The sequence below is a fragment of the Anguilla anguilla genome, chromosome 1 (assembly GCF_013347855.1).
Source record: "Anguilla anguilla isolate fAngAng1 chromosome 1, fAngAng1.pri, whole genome shotgun sequence".
Lineage (NCBI taxonomy): Eukaryota > Metazoa > Chordata > Actinopteri > Anguilliformes > Anguillidae > Anguilla > Anguilla anguilla.
The window spans coordinates 23,889,798-23,905,982 of record NC_049201.1 but is presented as its reverse complement, the minus strand read 5'-3'; the positions used below and the strand labels follow the sequence as shown (position 1 = coordinate 23,905,982).

Sequence of the window (16,185 nt, the reverse complement as noted above, 5' to 3'; positions counted from 1 at the left end):
GGCAACTCTGTTTCTGAAAGCTGATGTGCATGTAGGTTTTCCTTTCCACTAATTACCCTGACTCAATTAGCCAATTAGCTGTGTTCACCAACACCAGTTTTCATGATTAGACGGTAGCACGATTCATGCCGGGACATTCAGCTGTAATTCGTAGGCTTATCCGTAAATATAGCTAAATTTATGGATGTAGCTAAAATACCAAATGGAAGAACTTTGGATTGGGCAAATTGAACAATTAGCATCACACCTGGAAACAAGTATCACCCACCATGTCCATACACTGCTTTTGTTGCTGTTAGGATATGAAATCCCTCCTGCATATCCCTGAGCACATTTCTGATTTAAAAAAAAAAATCATTCACATTCAATAATATTGGTGAAAATATATTTTATTCAATTGGCAATAATATACAGCTAGATTACTCGTCTGACATAATTATATGACCCAGGTTTGTAGTGAATGCGTTTCTGCAAGACCTGGCTATCGGAAAGATAGTATCTTAGGACCATCACCGCAGTGATGGTGATCTATTATGCAGCAAAATCCATTCCTGCTGAATACGTCACAGCATTGGCTGCAGATAAGCTTGAAAGCTGACAAACATCTAGAAATGATTTGCCCTGTGGCTAAGAAACGGACGATGCTATCCTTTTGATCAAAAGGTCTGAATCCGGCTGTTACACGCTTTTTCAAGCATGGCATGAATTCATTAATTTTTGCAAGTACTAACAGAAACACATCCACACTGTTCTTCTTGAAACATATTCTTTTCTCATTGGAACCTTCTCTTGGCCCTATTAATCAGCGCTTGCAGCTATATTTACACTTAAGATGAAGGAAAGTATACAAATGTGTTCAACAAATATGCTCTCATTTTTATGGAATGTTGCTTTTAAAATGTTTAACCTGGAGCCAAAGATAAAGTTTCACTTGTGCCGCTGGCCCCTCCACTTGGCTGTCCTATTGTAAGTGAGGGAGAACATGTCTGAATGTGTCTGTTCTCTGTCTTTACCTTTCAAAAAGGTAAAGACAGAGAACAGAGGGGCATCTATTATACTGACATTGATCGTGCTCTCATTTTGATTCAAGAGACATTGTTCATTAGTCACATATATCAGAATGCTGCAAGTTTTGGAGATTACCTTAGACACCTTAGAATTTTTTTACAAGATGTTTGATGTCAGAAACTCTGTAATGTAATTCCTTATTCTCTCAAAGAAAAGTCTGATAGACAGAACTGGTATATAGGTAAGGTGGATGCACACGCTGCCCATTCAGAAAATGGAGGTTAATGTAAACCGTCATGTGAGATGTAAAGTGCTGCTTGTTCTTTAGTCTCTTACGTGTGGTATTTTCTTACAGTTCAAAGTTACTGCTCCTGTGCTCCAAGAATTGTTGGTTAACTGACTTCATGGGAACTTGCTTTTGCCCGATGAAAAAAATTCAATGTAATCGGTAGGTCTATGGTACATTTTTTTCTGGCCTGTCTTTTCTGATCAATCCCTGGTTTCACTTCGTATTTTTTCCCCTGGTATGATACTTCAACCTGAACTTCCACTAGATGGTGACAACCACACATCATTAACCGTGCCACCATGCACCATACACATGACTGTAAAATAGACTGGTAGCGTTCACACATCCATCCAAATTCACAGGTGCCAGGGGCATGAAGTAGGATTTACGAGGAGAAAAAGGAACACCTGCACCCTGTACTATATACTCTGAGAACAAACCTAATGGGGCCAATAACTCTTTGGACCCACAATGGTCGTCCTCAGGTATAGCAAAGGTATACCGAGCAGTTACTGCACAGAAAGGCAAGATGCAGGTAACATTTTTAAAAATCTGATTTTAATGGCAAATTTTGGTGAAACGTAAGTGTTGTTAGAATATAATGATGACTATCATGACTAGAAAACAAGACTTTGACTGAGAATTGAACTTTGGGACATGTTTGCAGGAGTCTCAGTGGTGAAGACAGCTTTCTGATCTTTCACATAGAACAGTAACAGTATCTTTATACTGATAGAACTCGACACAGAAAGACATCCTATATTGTGCCGTCCATGCATTACCTTCAGGTGCAAGGCTAAACAAGAGTGCCTGAATGTTTTTACCACAAATTTCAATCTAGTAGCAGAGTCATTGAGAGTGGTTTGTTAAAAAAAAAAAATCTACAGACAACTGTATTGTGGTTGGGTTGTAGTACACAAATCAGTAATTACACCCGATGATGAATGGTTGTTAGTGCAGTGGTATATATGGTATAAAGAGCACAGGCAATGGACTATACTGAGCTGTGAACAGCTGTGATATGGTCAGAAGAATCATCCTTCACCAGATTCTCGACAAACTGACAGGTGATCATGTTGTGCGCACATGAAGAAGCCTACCGGATTGGGGGCTTGGTTTCAGCAGGGAAGAGTTTTGGCGGCTTTGTAATCGTGTGTGGTGCTTGTTTACATTGACACTCTTGGTGCTCCGGGTTGTTAAATCCACTCATTATTAAGTCTGCCTTAATCAGTTCGTGAAAAATATGCTAATTATCGCTGATTCCTTGTATGTATGCAGAATGACTGCAAATGAAACTGATAGACTTTAATCATTTATTAATTACTTTTGGGCAGTTAAGCACTGATAAACTGAAGAAGGCTCCCAAATGAGTCATTAACATATAAGAGTAATATGCTCTTACTGAGGCTGTTGGGAAAATCAGGTGCTTAAATTGTACTTCATAGATCCATTGAAGAATTGATCAGTTTGTCAGACAAATAGCCCAACTGCATTTTCAAATACATCATAGTTTGATAAATCTGAGTTCATCTCAGTCAGTGTCATTTGCTGCCATTGACAGATTTGCTGATGTTGCTCAGGATGGTCATATCTTGAGGAAATTATCAGACTATTTTCAGTGAGGCAGAATGCGCTGAGAGGTCTGATATAGTGATTGATGGGCACTCCAGAGATGACTGTGAAAGTAAACTAATTCATGGCATCACTGTCCTTCAGATAGTCTGGGTTCAGACAGCCTTAGCTGTAATGATGTTTTTGTTTTTCTGATATTTTTTTATATTTGTCCTGTCCTTTTTTTGCAGAGCTGTCCTTGCTGTTCCAGGTCACGCTGTGTCTTTATCGCATCCAGGCCACGTCCTGTTATTAGTCAAATCCAGGCCACATCCTGTCTGTAGTCACATCCAGGCCACGTCCTGTCTTTAGTCACATCCAGGCCATGTCCTGTCTTTAGGCACATCCAAGCCACCTCCTGTGTTTAGTCACACCCAGGCCATTTCCTGTGTTTAGTCACATCCAGGCCACACCCTGTCTTTAGTCACATCCAGGCCATGTCCTGTCTTTAGTCACATCCAAGCCACGTCCTTTATTTAGTCACATCCAGACCATTTCCTGTCTTTTGTCACATCCACGCCTCACCCTGTCTTTAGTCACATCCAGGCCATGCCTTGTCTTTAGTTACATCCAGGACACGTCCTGTCTTTAGTCACATCCAGGCCACATCCTGTTTTAAGTCACATCCAGTCCACATCCTGTAGTCACATCCAGGCCACGCCTTGTCTTTAGTCACATCCAGGACACACTCTGTCTTTAGTCACATCCAGGCCATGTCCTGTCTTTAGTCACATCCAAGCCACCTCCTTTATTTAGTCACATCCACGCCTCACCCTGTCTTTAGTCACATCCAGGCCATGCCTTGTCTTTAGTTACATCCAGGACACATCCTGTCTTTAGTCATATCTAGGCCACGTCCTGTTTTTAGTCACATCCAGGCCACATCCTGTAGTCACATCCGGGTTACGCCTTGTCTTTAGTCACATCCAGGACACGTCCTGTCTTTAGTCACATCCAGGACAAGTCCTGACTTTAGTCACATCCAGGCCACACCCTGACTTTAGTCACACCCAGGCCACACCCTCAGTTACATCTACGTAATGCTGTGGCCACATTTCTGTATTGGAACATATATGATGACTTCATAATAACTTTTGGAGGATTTAACTATAGCAATTTAAAAAATGTATTATCTTTTAATTTGTTTCTCACTGTGGTAATTTACTGACATTCATCTCAGGGCCCAAAGTCAAGCTTAAATGATTCTCAAAGCTGAATTGGGTATTGATTAAGTGGAATGTTTAACTGCTTTTTGATAATGTCTGCTTTTATTCTGAGGGTCAGATTTTATTTAAATCTCTGTCCATTAGGAGCTGTAAAACACTTGGTTTTTTTATAATTAAGATGGTGAGTTTTTTGCATAATTGATAAATTGGCGTGTGTGTTATTGGCCCTTAAATGAGACTGATCTAAAGTGCTACTCAGATGAAGCCATTTTCATTTACAAAATAATACAGTGCATTGAATATGCAAAATGCATTTCTTCACATCAGATTATTAGTAAATTAAAACATGATAAGTGTCATATTCTCTAGTATATGTGTTCCCAAGCTTGGTTTCAGGGTCCCCCAACTGTCTGTGAAGGAGATCCTGGGGAAAAAGGGAATATGTTGATACATATTTTTTTTAAATAAATAGATAAATGTTTATCCAGATGCATTTAACCATGTCTAATGTACAGATCATTGTATTTATTAATATATTTATATTGCTGTAAATAGCTACATGTACCCAGGAGTCAGACACAGATCCAATGCACAAATAGCTACTGCATTGCAGCCTATAGTGTGATTTTGATAAAAGTCTCAAAAGGCCATGAGATGAAAATGTTGAGAAACCCCTTGAACACCTCTGAAAAATCGGGAGATCCAAGATGTTATGTGTGCATAAACTGGCCCTTATATGGCTGGATGATTTTTGGATATCACATCTAACTCGAACAGAACTGGTTAACATGTTCTTAAATGGTCACAGGTACGATTATATAACGAAATATCAGGATATTTCCATAGCCACTGAATCCCTTCACTTTCACACCTTGTCAACCTAAAAACCCCTTATGGGAATGAAATGAGCTCAAAATGAACCGTTTGCTGCAATGTGGCTAATAAGCGGCTTGGCTCTCCAGTTTATTTCTTTGCCTACAGAACTGTTCGCCAGATCACATTGTAATCACCTCACGAACGGGAACAGCGAGGTCTCAACAGAACTGTGCGCGGTGGCAAGTGCACCCTTGGTGCACGTGACAGTTACGAAACGGCTTTGATGTCTTATTTATCCGTGCAGAGGAGACTGCATTCAGCCTAATAATAACCACGTGCTCTCATAGTGCCACGTTATCCTGTTCTGGAGAATTCTAGTACTTAGGGTCTGTGATGATGCAAACATCAGAAAAATATTAATATTTATTTGGGGGTCGTTATCATTTTAATTAGTACCGCAGCGCATTCAGGAACATAGGTTGAAGCTTTAGCATCTTTTCCCTGATGCCGTACTATATACTTTAGTTAATGACACAGCTTGATGTGGCGGCTATGTGACAGTAGTTGCCATCAGGTTGGTCGTCGGTCACCGAACCCATCTCAGAAGCTAATTCATCGCGCCAGTCTGGCTATTAAAAGCAGTACATGACTAATTCTCACTGTGTGCTGGTGGTCGAGCTGACACCATGAGTCAGGCAAGGGCACACCATCCAGCCCACACATTTCCAGATTGTTCCGCCTTGATGTGAAAGTCAGCCTAACAGGAATATGTCTACTGATCTGGGATCAGCTACGGCCAAGCTCTCAGGAGTCTGAAGATAAAAATAGGTAGGGTTTTAAGACATGCTTAGTGATATTGCACTTAATATGCTCCAATGCACTGACCTAAGGTCACAACAAGCCTGGTCCATGTGTTATAGACCCGGTGAGATTTCAGCAGGTCTTAAAAAGGGCATGCAGGTTTTAAAAGGGCATATAAAATATGTCCATTGGATGTGGTCTCTGACAGTTGCTCAGTTTGGGACAGAATCTGTAGGAATATGAGAAAAGTGGGCACAGATGGTCAGAGTTCCAATTTTAAAAGGTCCAATTTCAGCCTCAAGGGACAGAAGAGGAGGGCTCTGTTGGGCCATCCTCTTGTCAATGTAATAAGTACTCATATCCAGCTTCACAAATTAAAATCTGAGCACATTTTCTAAAAAAAATAATTATTGCTTCTCCTTCATAATTTTTATTTTCCCTCAGAAACTTGTCTGCAATCCAACAAATCAATCAAAGGTGCAGGCGTAGAGGGGGAAACTGGCAGAATTCCTGAAGGACACTCCAAATAAGATAATACTAGCGCACGCATCAGATTTGGATCAAAACAGTAAGCAGAAGCTGTCTCGCTGAAGATAAGGTTACAAGGTTGGTGAGGATGGAGAGCTGCACAAAGCACTTAAACTTAAAGAAACTTCAGCTTTGACAAGGAAACTGCTCTCTTCCAAGTCGTCCTGTTAATCTTATGAGACTGCAACCTTTTTTAAGTTTGTTAATTTGTTTGATAGCCAACTCTTTCTCTAAATGGCTTTTTGTATCGGTTTTTAATGTAAAAAAAAAGGTTATCGGGACAGGTAATGCAATCGTTTATTGTTTGTTATTTATGTTGCCTGCAATTTACCACCAAACTGCAACCATATAAGTAAAGCTCCAGTTTAATCATTAACGATAGTAGTGGCCTGCTGACAGTGCAAAAGGGCGAGTCTGTCCTATGGGCCTGTGATCTGCATAACTCACAGAATCCTAATGTGTGATGGAGGCTGAAAATACAAAATATGCTTAGCTTGAATTTTCGTAGCTCTGAAAAACAGAGCATAGCCTGAAGGAGTGATTTTATGCAGCTATCAAGGTAAAACAATTGCCCCGTTACATAACACGAAGCTTGCGGTCTCCTGCCTCGCGAACAATGAAACTTTCGCTTTTTTCTCCCACCGCGAGTGGAATCTTTTTTATATTACACTTTGATGACACCCTATAATGTTTTATTTTATTTTCTGGGAGTGACTTGCATAGGACGAGAGTGGTGACCTAAATTGTGTATTGATGCTAAACAGTAGATGCAGCTTCCCTGGAAGTGTGAAATACGTTCCCCGCGGGGCGACCAATGGGATGCGGTCGCCGTGTCTGGAATGGTCACAAGATGAGAGGCGACAGCGGCTCCAGGTGTTTCCAGCACCGCTTCTGTCATGCTGTTTCCATGGCGCGTGCCAGGGCCCTCATCCCCCCCCGTCCACTCCGCCACACACACCCGTGGTCACAGTAGCTGGGGGGTTAACGGATGATGGGACAATTGGTCGGTTACCAAGCTTTGGAACAGTGGCGGCGATGGAGGCCATGGCTGCGCTGGCTGCCAGCTGTGCCTCTGGCGCTGTTCCTGGGTCTCTTTCTGTTGGTCACCTCTGTTTGTCAGATACAAACTGGAACCTGCGGGGCAGTTATGGTGGGATGGGGGGGATACACAGCAACCTTTCTGTAGCATGGCCTGTTGCCTGAAACAGTGGCTATGCGCCAGTCTGTAATTGCCAATACTGCAATAGCAGGGCAATCCATGCAAGCAACATTATCAACACTGTAATATCAAGGCACTCCTCATCGACATCTTCACCAGTTGAAAAATAAAAACATTGGAAGAAGACATCTGTTTCACTGCCACTGCTGCATACTGGCAAGACTGAAAAAAAAAACTTGACTTTGTTGCCCAATGACAACATTAGCAAACCGTAGCTGAAATAAAAATTTTGGTCCTGCAGGGGGCGATACCTCGACTCAGTGCGTGCCGCAACAGCACATATCATGTTTAAAATTCACGATGAACAGAGAAACCGCGAGTGCCAGCAGGTGGATGAGGCAGCATCTCATGTGTCTCCACAGCAGTTCATACTTCTGCCGATACAGGCAGCGTCTGTGTCCTTCTGCTCTTTTTTTATCCCTGCTTGGTATTGCAGCCAGATTTCTGACTTCCTGTCTGAACAAATTACAGCTGATTCCTGATTACATGTCTGCGCAGAATTACAGCAGTTTCCTGACTGTGTCTCTGCGTAGTTACGGCTGGATGCTGACTCCATGGCTTTGCAGGATTGTACCGGGTTTCGTGTCTCTGCATACTTAAAGCCGGTTACTGACTGTGTGTCCGCACAGTTTAAACAGATTTCTGACTGCATGTCTGCACAGTTTAAACAGATCTGTGTTGTGTGTTTGTGCAGTTGAAACAGATTTGTGACAGATGTGTCTGTGCAGTTTAAACAGATTTGTGACTGGTAGGTCTGTGCAATTTAAACAGATTTGTAACTGCTTGTCTGCTCAGTTTAAAGAGATTTGTGACTGCGTGTCTGCTCAGTTTAAACAGATTTGTGACTGTGTGCCTGCGCAGTTTAAACAGATTTGTGACTGCGTGTCTGCGCAGTTTAAACAGATTTGTGACTGCGTGTCTGCGCAGTTTAAACAGATTTGTGACTGCGTGTCTGCGCAATTACAGCTTGTTATCGGATAGAGAGCAGAGCTCTGAGCTGAGGAGTGCCCTGCTCTTTTTAAATTGCCCCAAACCCCCCCTACCGCCCCGCCCCTCGCCAGCCCCCTCAGTCCCCCATTGACTCCCCCCCCCAGCCCCCGCCCCCCGCCCCCCGCCCCCCCATCACCGGCCCCTCCTCCTGGCCTGCCACGCTGAGCTAAGCTGGTTGAGGCGGGCCTGCCGGCACGTGGGCCAGTCTGATTAGATTCCTCTCAGTCTGAGACAGAGCAGCGGTGTCTCTCTCTGCCTCTCGCTGCACGGTGCGGGGGGACGTCGCCGAGCCGCCGAGCCGCCGGGTAGATGCCGGATGCAGCGCCGCGCGAGCTCTGTGCCGCCAGCCTGCCGCTTCATGGGAGATGAACGAGGCCGGGAATCGCGCCCCCGACCTGATCCACAGACCTGCCAGCCTCCTCGTGCCGACCTGGGCAAGTAGCTGCTTTTTCCCTCCTCTTCTTCTCTCAGTGTCCCTCTTTATCTTTCCTCTCTCTCTGTCTCTCTCTTGCCCTGTCTCTCCTTCTCTCTGACCCCCTCTCCTTCTATCCCTCTTTTTCCCCTTTCTCTCTCTGTTCCTCTCCCTCTATCCCTCTTTCACTCTGTACCCCTCTCCTTCTATCCCTCTTTCTCTCTCCCTTTAACCCGCTCTTTCTGTTCCTCTCACTCTATCCCTCTTTCCCTCTTGTGCTGTCCCCATCTCTCTTCCTCTCTGTCTTTATATCTCCCTCCTCTATCTCTCCCCCTCTCTCTCTTTCTGTCTCTGCTGGAGACCTGTACGTGTCATTCATTAAGCGATTCTCTTTCACGGCGGACATGCAAGGCTTCTGCGTTCGCAGCGTGAAGTGATGTTTGGGGAGAGAGATGCTCGCCGCATGCAGGTGAACTTGCTGAGGCAGCCGAGGGGTTTTTTGCTGCGCTTTTTCTCCTGTACAGCCAGACAGGTTTACAATCTGCTTTTGAGTCATTAAAGCAAGTTTCATTGTATCACAGCGCGAGAGCATTACCAGTGACATGTCAGTGGGATTGTTTCTTCAGTTGTCTCTGTGGAGAGATCTTCTTGCGTTTGATGCATGGTAGTATATCAGCATCTACTGTTGTCTGATAAAGATATACCAGATTTATCACAGAAACCATTTGCAGTTATAGAATAGGAAAGGCTGACTATTATTTTTCCTTGTTTTGAAGAACTCTCACAAATGCACACACTCACACATATATACACACAATATATGCTACCACACATACACTCTCAAGCATAGACACACTCAAATAATGCACACACATACACACAGTTGTGCAAATGCACACACGCAGACCTACACAGGCAAACACGTGCACATTATTTTAAAATCCTGAATATGCTCAGTCACTCATCACCCAATAGACTGCTAATGATGCTTTCATTTCATGAAAGGGAGGCATTTCACTGAAATGATTTCACCGCAATAACACTGGAATAATGTTGGAACACTATCCCTCGTGGAATACTTTTCAGGATGTGCGCAATTCGGCGCCTGGGGCGGAGGGTTGAAGAGGTAACAGATTAGTTTTCACGTGTTTTATACTGAAAACGAGGAGGCTGCTCTCGCGCGGGGTGAATGTGTTCACTTCAAATCCACATCCACGACAGCGGCGCTCTCCGCAGAAGCGGGGCACGGATGATTTTCTCTGATGAAGTCAAGCCCGCGCTCCCGCTGACTGATGAGATCTGACGGAGGTTTGACGGAACGATTTAACAAATGAGCGAGCTGAAAGGGATTCAATCGACGCGCACACGCGTCTGTCCGAGGCAGAATCAGCGCGTACGCTGGCGGTTCGCACCGCGTTAACGCCTGTGTGAAATTATCACGTCGGCATCACTTGCCGTTTTGGGGAGACACGGTGGTCTGTGGTAATTGGAGTTAGGGAAGTGATGCGGTGAGAAAGGTCTATACTCGTTCTGTCCTGTCATACAGAGAGGCTGTTCATCTATAATTATACCTTCTGATTTAGAAAAAAATAACACCCAACCCACTCTAACTCAAACTTCTCATTTAAAACTTATATTTGATTACAATTAGAGGACCAAGGGGAAATTTGTCATCCCCTCTCCCCCTGCATAATTAGCTCACATATGAATTTATTCTTATAGGCATTTTTTTGCTATTGCTAGTTTGGTTTTTGTTCTATCAAGAGAATATGCAAATATTATATCTTCCTTTATTTGAGAGTAGAGTTAGCTTTCCGCACAAGGAATACATTTGCACATATTTATTTATTTGTCACTCATCTCCAATGTATTCGCACTTTTGCATTTCTTTTGTTTCCCCCCAATTTCCACAAATCTTTATCCCCCTTGTTTACATATTTCCAAATTTGGGGCGCCCAATTATATTTGTCGGCCAGTCCCATCGCTTCAGCTGTCTCAGTCAGTTTAAGAGATCAGAGACTAGGCTGTTCTCTGAGACAAATGCGCTCAGAATCGGATCAATTAGGTACAACTAAGCCCCTGCGACAGGCAATGTTGTCTATTTGTTCTAAAATTCATTTTTCACATTAAAATAAGTACACAAACAAACTTTAGCTCCTAATTTGCCCCTGGACTGTTATATTCCTAGAGGGGGGGTCCCCAGTGCATGGTTATTTTAGTGCGCCTTGTTATTCTGAATTTGTTTCTCAGGCAACACTCCCTCTCAGGGAAACCTAATTGGACCTAATTCCTCTGAGCCTCTGCCAGCAGCCACTTCTTTTCACACCGCAGTAAATCAGCGGAGTTGAACTTCATTGGAGTAGACCTCATGCTCCGGGAGATCGGATAATCACGTGGCAGGGAATAGTCTGACGACTGAATCCCTCTTACTTTCAATTTTCTGTGGCCTGTAAAGTAGCTTTCTCTCTGCGAGGTATTTTGTGACAGCTGTTTTGTTCAGAGAGCGATGTCAAATAAAATGAGTTTAATACAACATACCTCATATATACAAACCTGAGTTACGGACTAGCCAGTTGAACGGGACATGAACTTGCAAGCGGTATTGGCAATTATGCTGTCTGAAGCTCGTTATACAATGCAACGATTCTCATTGTTGTTATCACTGCTGCAAAAAAAGTGAACAGTGAACACTTTTTCATTTATTATATAAAAAATAAAATAAGAAATACAGTGCATGTTGAATCCACCTAAAATCTGTGAGTTTACTGTTTCTGAAGGAGCAGAATAATGAAACAAAACATTGATATCTACTTGTGTAAAATGAAACACTTGCAGTGCACCCCATGTATCCTTCTTACACTTTTCTTGGTAAATAGATTTCACTTCCTCAGTAATTGACACACATAGACGGCATTCTTTTTGACAATAGCATTGAATTTGCAATATCTTTCTTTTTGAGAATGGAAGATGAATAGCATTTTTTTGCCTAGCAGTTGTCAGTGATAAGCAGGTATTTTATTATGCTGTGTCTTTTGGAAAGCCCTCTTATTCATGCTTATTTATATTTGTAGTTTACAGCTTGTTTGCTTTTTTGGTTATTAATAGACAAAATTATTTAGGGATACAAAATAACAGCCTGTTTAAAAAATAAGGCCCGAGTAATTCCATTCCAAAGAATTATTAAAATTAAACTGGGTGAATTTCGACTTCAAAATGACACAGCTGAGTTCTGAATGATCCCCGTTCTTAAAGGGTTTTTCCTCCAGTGTTCTACTGTACATAATAAAAATGAATAAGTATGATGCATTGATTTGTATACCAGTGCCCACAGACCAGTTTTGGGGTGTGCTGACAGCTGTCTACATCCTTCTAGTTTGCTGTGAACCACATTATCAGCACCCCTCACAAAAAGCTTTTATAGCACAATGGGCTTTTTCTTCCACTTTGAACGGTTCTTTTATTCTTCATAATGCGCTGCCTTTGTTGAGATACGCCATATGCTGCTTCATTGCTTTTATTTCCCTTTACTGGCCATTGGGTTGGCATATTTATGTTCCCTAATTCCAAAACATTTCTTCCACATTTCCCTTCCCCATATTTCTCCCATACTGTGTCTCCACTCCCTGGAAGATATACAATAGAAAATGGGGTTTTCCCTGCAATCAAAGGCCAAGGACAGTTGAAAGACTTATGCAATCCTTTCTCTTCATAGACAGTTATAGGAGTCTGATGCTAGGAGCCCTGCATTAGAGTCTGCCAATGTGACATAAAAAGGCAGCTAGCCACACAACTGTTGTGGCTCCTGGATAGCATGCCCAGCTACAATATTGGTCCTCAGCGCACAGATGTGGCCAGAGTTCCAGAATCAATCCCTGACCATGTCTGAATTGTGTTTCACTGAAATTCTAACTTGTAAGGTGGCATTTTAAGGCAGGAAGTAAAAATTGCAGTTTTATCTGCTGTTTCACTTTGTATGAATTGCAGAATTATGCTTACTACAGTGCCTTCATGTGGCTGAATTTGAAGGCACCATCAGTCGTATCCTTTGGAAGGTAGAATATTCCATAAATCATTGTGGCAACCTTAAAAATGTTCATTTTCATTAGAAACAGTGGTAGCCAGGCAGGCACTAGGAAGTGGTTTATAAGTTGATTTCTACCTTCTTCATGAGTCATCTGCCAGTAACATAATCTCTTAATCGAAATATTCCACGTCTCCTAGACCCCCTCCCCATCATTCTAGTCAAAGCCAGCCAAGCCACTAATAACTAACATCATCGACACATCTCTAGCCACCAGAATTGTTCTGCCCCAGTGTCAAACTGTCACTCCCCATCCTCCGGAAATCCGCCTCTGACTCCAAAAACTTGGAAACTTCCACCCCATCTCCAACCCGCCATTTCTTTCCAAAACTCAGATGGAATGTTTTGTCACTCCTGCACAGCATCAATCTCATCTGGACTCAAACCACCTCCTCGAACCCCTCCAATCTGGCTTCCACTCCCAACACAGTACTAAAACTGCCCTGATCCAAGATTACCAACGACCTCCTCTGTGCTGCTTGACTTTGGACTGCTTACCATTCTGTTTCTACTTGACCTCAGCTCAGCGTTCAACACCATCTCCCGTACACTACTATTGGAAATATCCTCCACGGGTATCTCAGTTCACCTCTGGTTCACTTCTTATCTCTCCAACAGACAACAATTCATCACCCTGAAAACCTATCAGTCCATTCATGCCCCTGTCACCCATAATGACCCACAGGGTTTAGTCTTAGGCCCTCTCCTGTTGGTTGTTTACCTCCTTCCTTTTGGTCGAATCCTGAGACACCGTAACATCAACTTCCACTGCTATGCTGATGACCATCAACTTTACATTTACACCATCCTATGTCATCCTATGTTCCCCCCTGTTTTATTGTTCTATGTGTCTTTTTCTTGTCCTACGTCTGTTATATTTTCGTATTCTCCTGTCCCTGCTCTGTTTGATTACAGAGAACATTTTGGAGTGCAGAGCCAAATCCAGACAAAGTATTTTTGTCCCAAACAAACCTTTGCTAGAAAACAATGAATATAGATGGTTTGTGTGTATGTATACAAATATATATATATAAATATAATTTATTTTTTTAACCAAAATAGTGGAATTATTTTGATTTACTAAACAACAATGAACTAGCTTGTAAACACCGGCTCTCGTGCTTGACATGCAAATGTGGAGTGCTGCAGACGCTAACTTCTTAGGCTGTTCCTTTTGTGCAAGAGATTGCCTTTACATGCACAAAGGCAGCTGCCTACCTGGGCAACAAGGCAGCAGGTATCTGTCCTAAAAATTAAGCACAGCCTATGTCTGTGCTGACTCCGGTCAATTATCATCCAAGGAGGAAGGGTTTCAGTGGGCAGGTTTTCTCCAAACGGCTGCACAGCCTGGCTGGTGCGAATGCGGGGCGAGAACAATCAGTGAACGGCTATACATGTCCCGAAGGGCAAGCTGCTTGACTGCTCCCTCCCACATTAACACTGATGGTCTCCATCAGTACTGCTCGTCTCTCTGGATGAGCGCATCTGCCAAATGGCTGTACTGTAATGCAATGAGAGCGTTGCAGCAATCGAGAGAAGCTTATTGTGTGATTGCATTAGGGATTTCAAAGATGTCGGAGGTGAAAGAAATATATGGATAAAAGCGCCGTCGGAATTTAAAAAATATATATATATTAGAATGATCATAACACTTGAAAGACACTTGTTTCAGAGGCAGGAGGGAGTCGGAGGGAGGATGGAGGAAACACCAGCGGTGAGAGGCGTCTGCGACGGTGGCGGTCACACCCTGCTTCATTACGAGGGAATCGTCCTCGCTGGAATTAGCTCGTACAAATGAGTGTGGGATTGATTGCGGCCCCACTGCGCGGCTGGCTCCCCTCGAGGGCTCGCCGGCGTGAAGGCAGCCGCGCTAATGCTCTCAGTGAAACATTGATTCTTGTTAAAAACCCTTGATTCGTCCCAGCAGGCAGTCTTTTCATTTGCCCCTTCCCCCCCCCCCCCCCCCCCCATGTGTACTTTCTGTTTGAGATTCAGGTGCCATGTTAGCTTGAGCACTGGAAATTTTTTTTACAGGGGTTTGTGGGTAATTCTTTTCCGGGTTTATATTGCAGAGAATGGGTCCCTCGCAGAAAAATAAAATAAAATTATCATCCTGCTATTGTTCAATTTCTTTGAATAAATTAACATTGAAAATGTGTTGGAATCTGATTAAATAGCTTCATACTGTGAATTAACTTAACCAGTTAAGACTGAGATTTGCTTTGTTAGCGCTACGTAGGCTGGAAATAAGGCCCAGAATATTAAGATGCAGTGCTCAGATGTATTCTGTTCATAATTTGTTCATCTGGTGATCTCTACTGGTATTGCTGTCTTTTCTGAATATGACCGGAAATCACTAATTCATACGGTAATTTTTCCCTTTGTAATGCAAAGAAATGTTGCATTTTACAGATAAAATGTAATTCCCTCCAGTCTAAAACCACTTGCAATGTACATGGCTGTTTATTTCGAAAGGAAAAATACCCTTTCTACCACCTTGCGACAATGCTCTGTTTAACATGACCACGGAAAACACATTTTGATCAATTTAGTTCATTACCTGATGCTATTACTGAATGCTGATATCTGTTTCAGTCACATTGTGTGCTGAAATTTTCAGATTTAGAGAGTACCTTTTCAGTCCTGTAGATTCTGTAGATTCTGAAGAAAGTGATCATGTTGAAATAAGGAGTGTGTGGGATGAGTCCACAGTGAATCCATTTTATTTCCTGCCCAATGCAGTTTGAGCGGTGACTGTGGTCTGGTCCCCAGGGGTACAGCCTATGCTTTAACTCAGGGTGTGACCATACCGAAGGGGCATGGTGTGTACTTAAAGTCAGGATGTAGCATGTTTCTTGGGCTGTGTCCCATACTGCGAGTATGAGGTCCCGTCAGAGAGGACAGCATGCATTCGTGACTGTTTTGTCAAGCAGTCCAAACTACAAAAGGACTGATGCAGATATGCTCGAGGCCATAAAAATCCGGAAGTTTTTAAACTAACCTGGAGCCCCTGAATGAGTACTCATGGACTTAAGCAAAGCTCAGTTCTGGGGCCCCCAAAACTCCTGACAGTGCGCTGACATAGCAGTTTCATACAGTAGGTTACATAAATTCTGACATATTGGTCAAACCATTGTGTTTTACGAAACACACCCTCACCCACCGTACTTATAATTTTGGGGCTTAAAAAGTATCTGGTGTTATCACTTTTAGAAACAGTGCATGCTACTTAACTGAAATTTCTTGATCAGGGCTTACTGTTAA

General features: G+C 42.9%; 1 protein-coding gene across 1 annotated transcript in view; it reads left to right on the top strand.

The window, feature by feature from the left end:
* The first annotated feature begins 8,607 nt into the window (after positions 1–8,607).
* The window catches only part of sntg2 (syntrophin, gamma 2), a 77,033-nt gene continuing 69,455 nt past the window's right edge, over positions 8,608–16,185 (top strand). Inside the window, exon 1 of the mRNA XM_035431560.1 lies at positions 8,608–8,862. Within this exon, the coding sequence (XP_035287451.1) occupies positions 8,794–8,862 (69 nt within the window). The 5' untranslated portion in view covers positions 8,608–8,793. The remainder of the gene's footprint in view (positions 8,863–16,185) is intronic.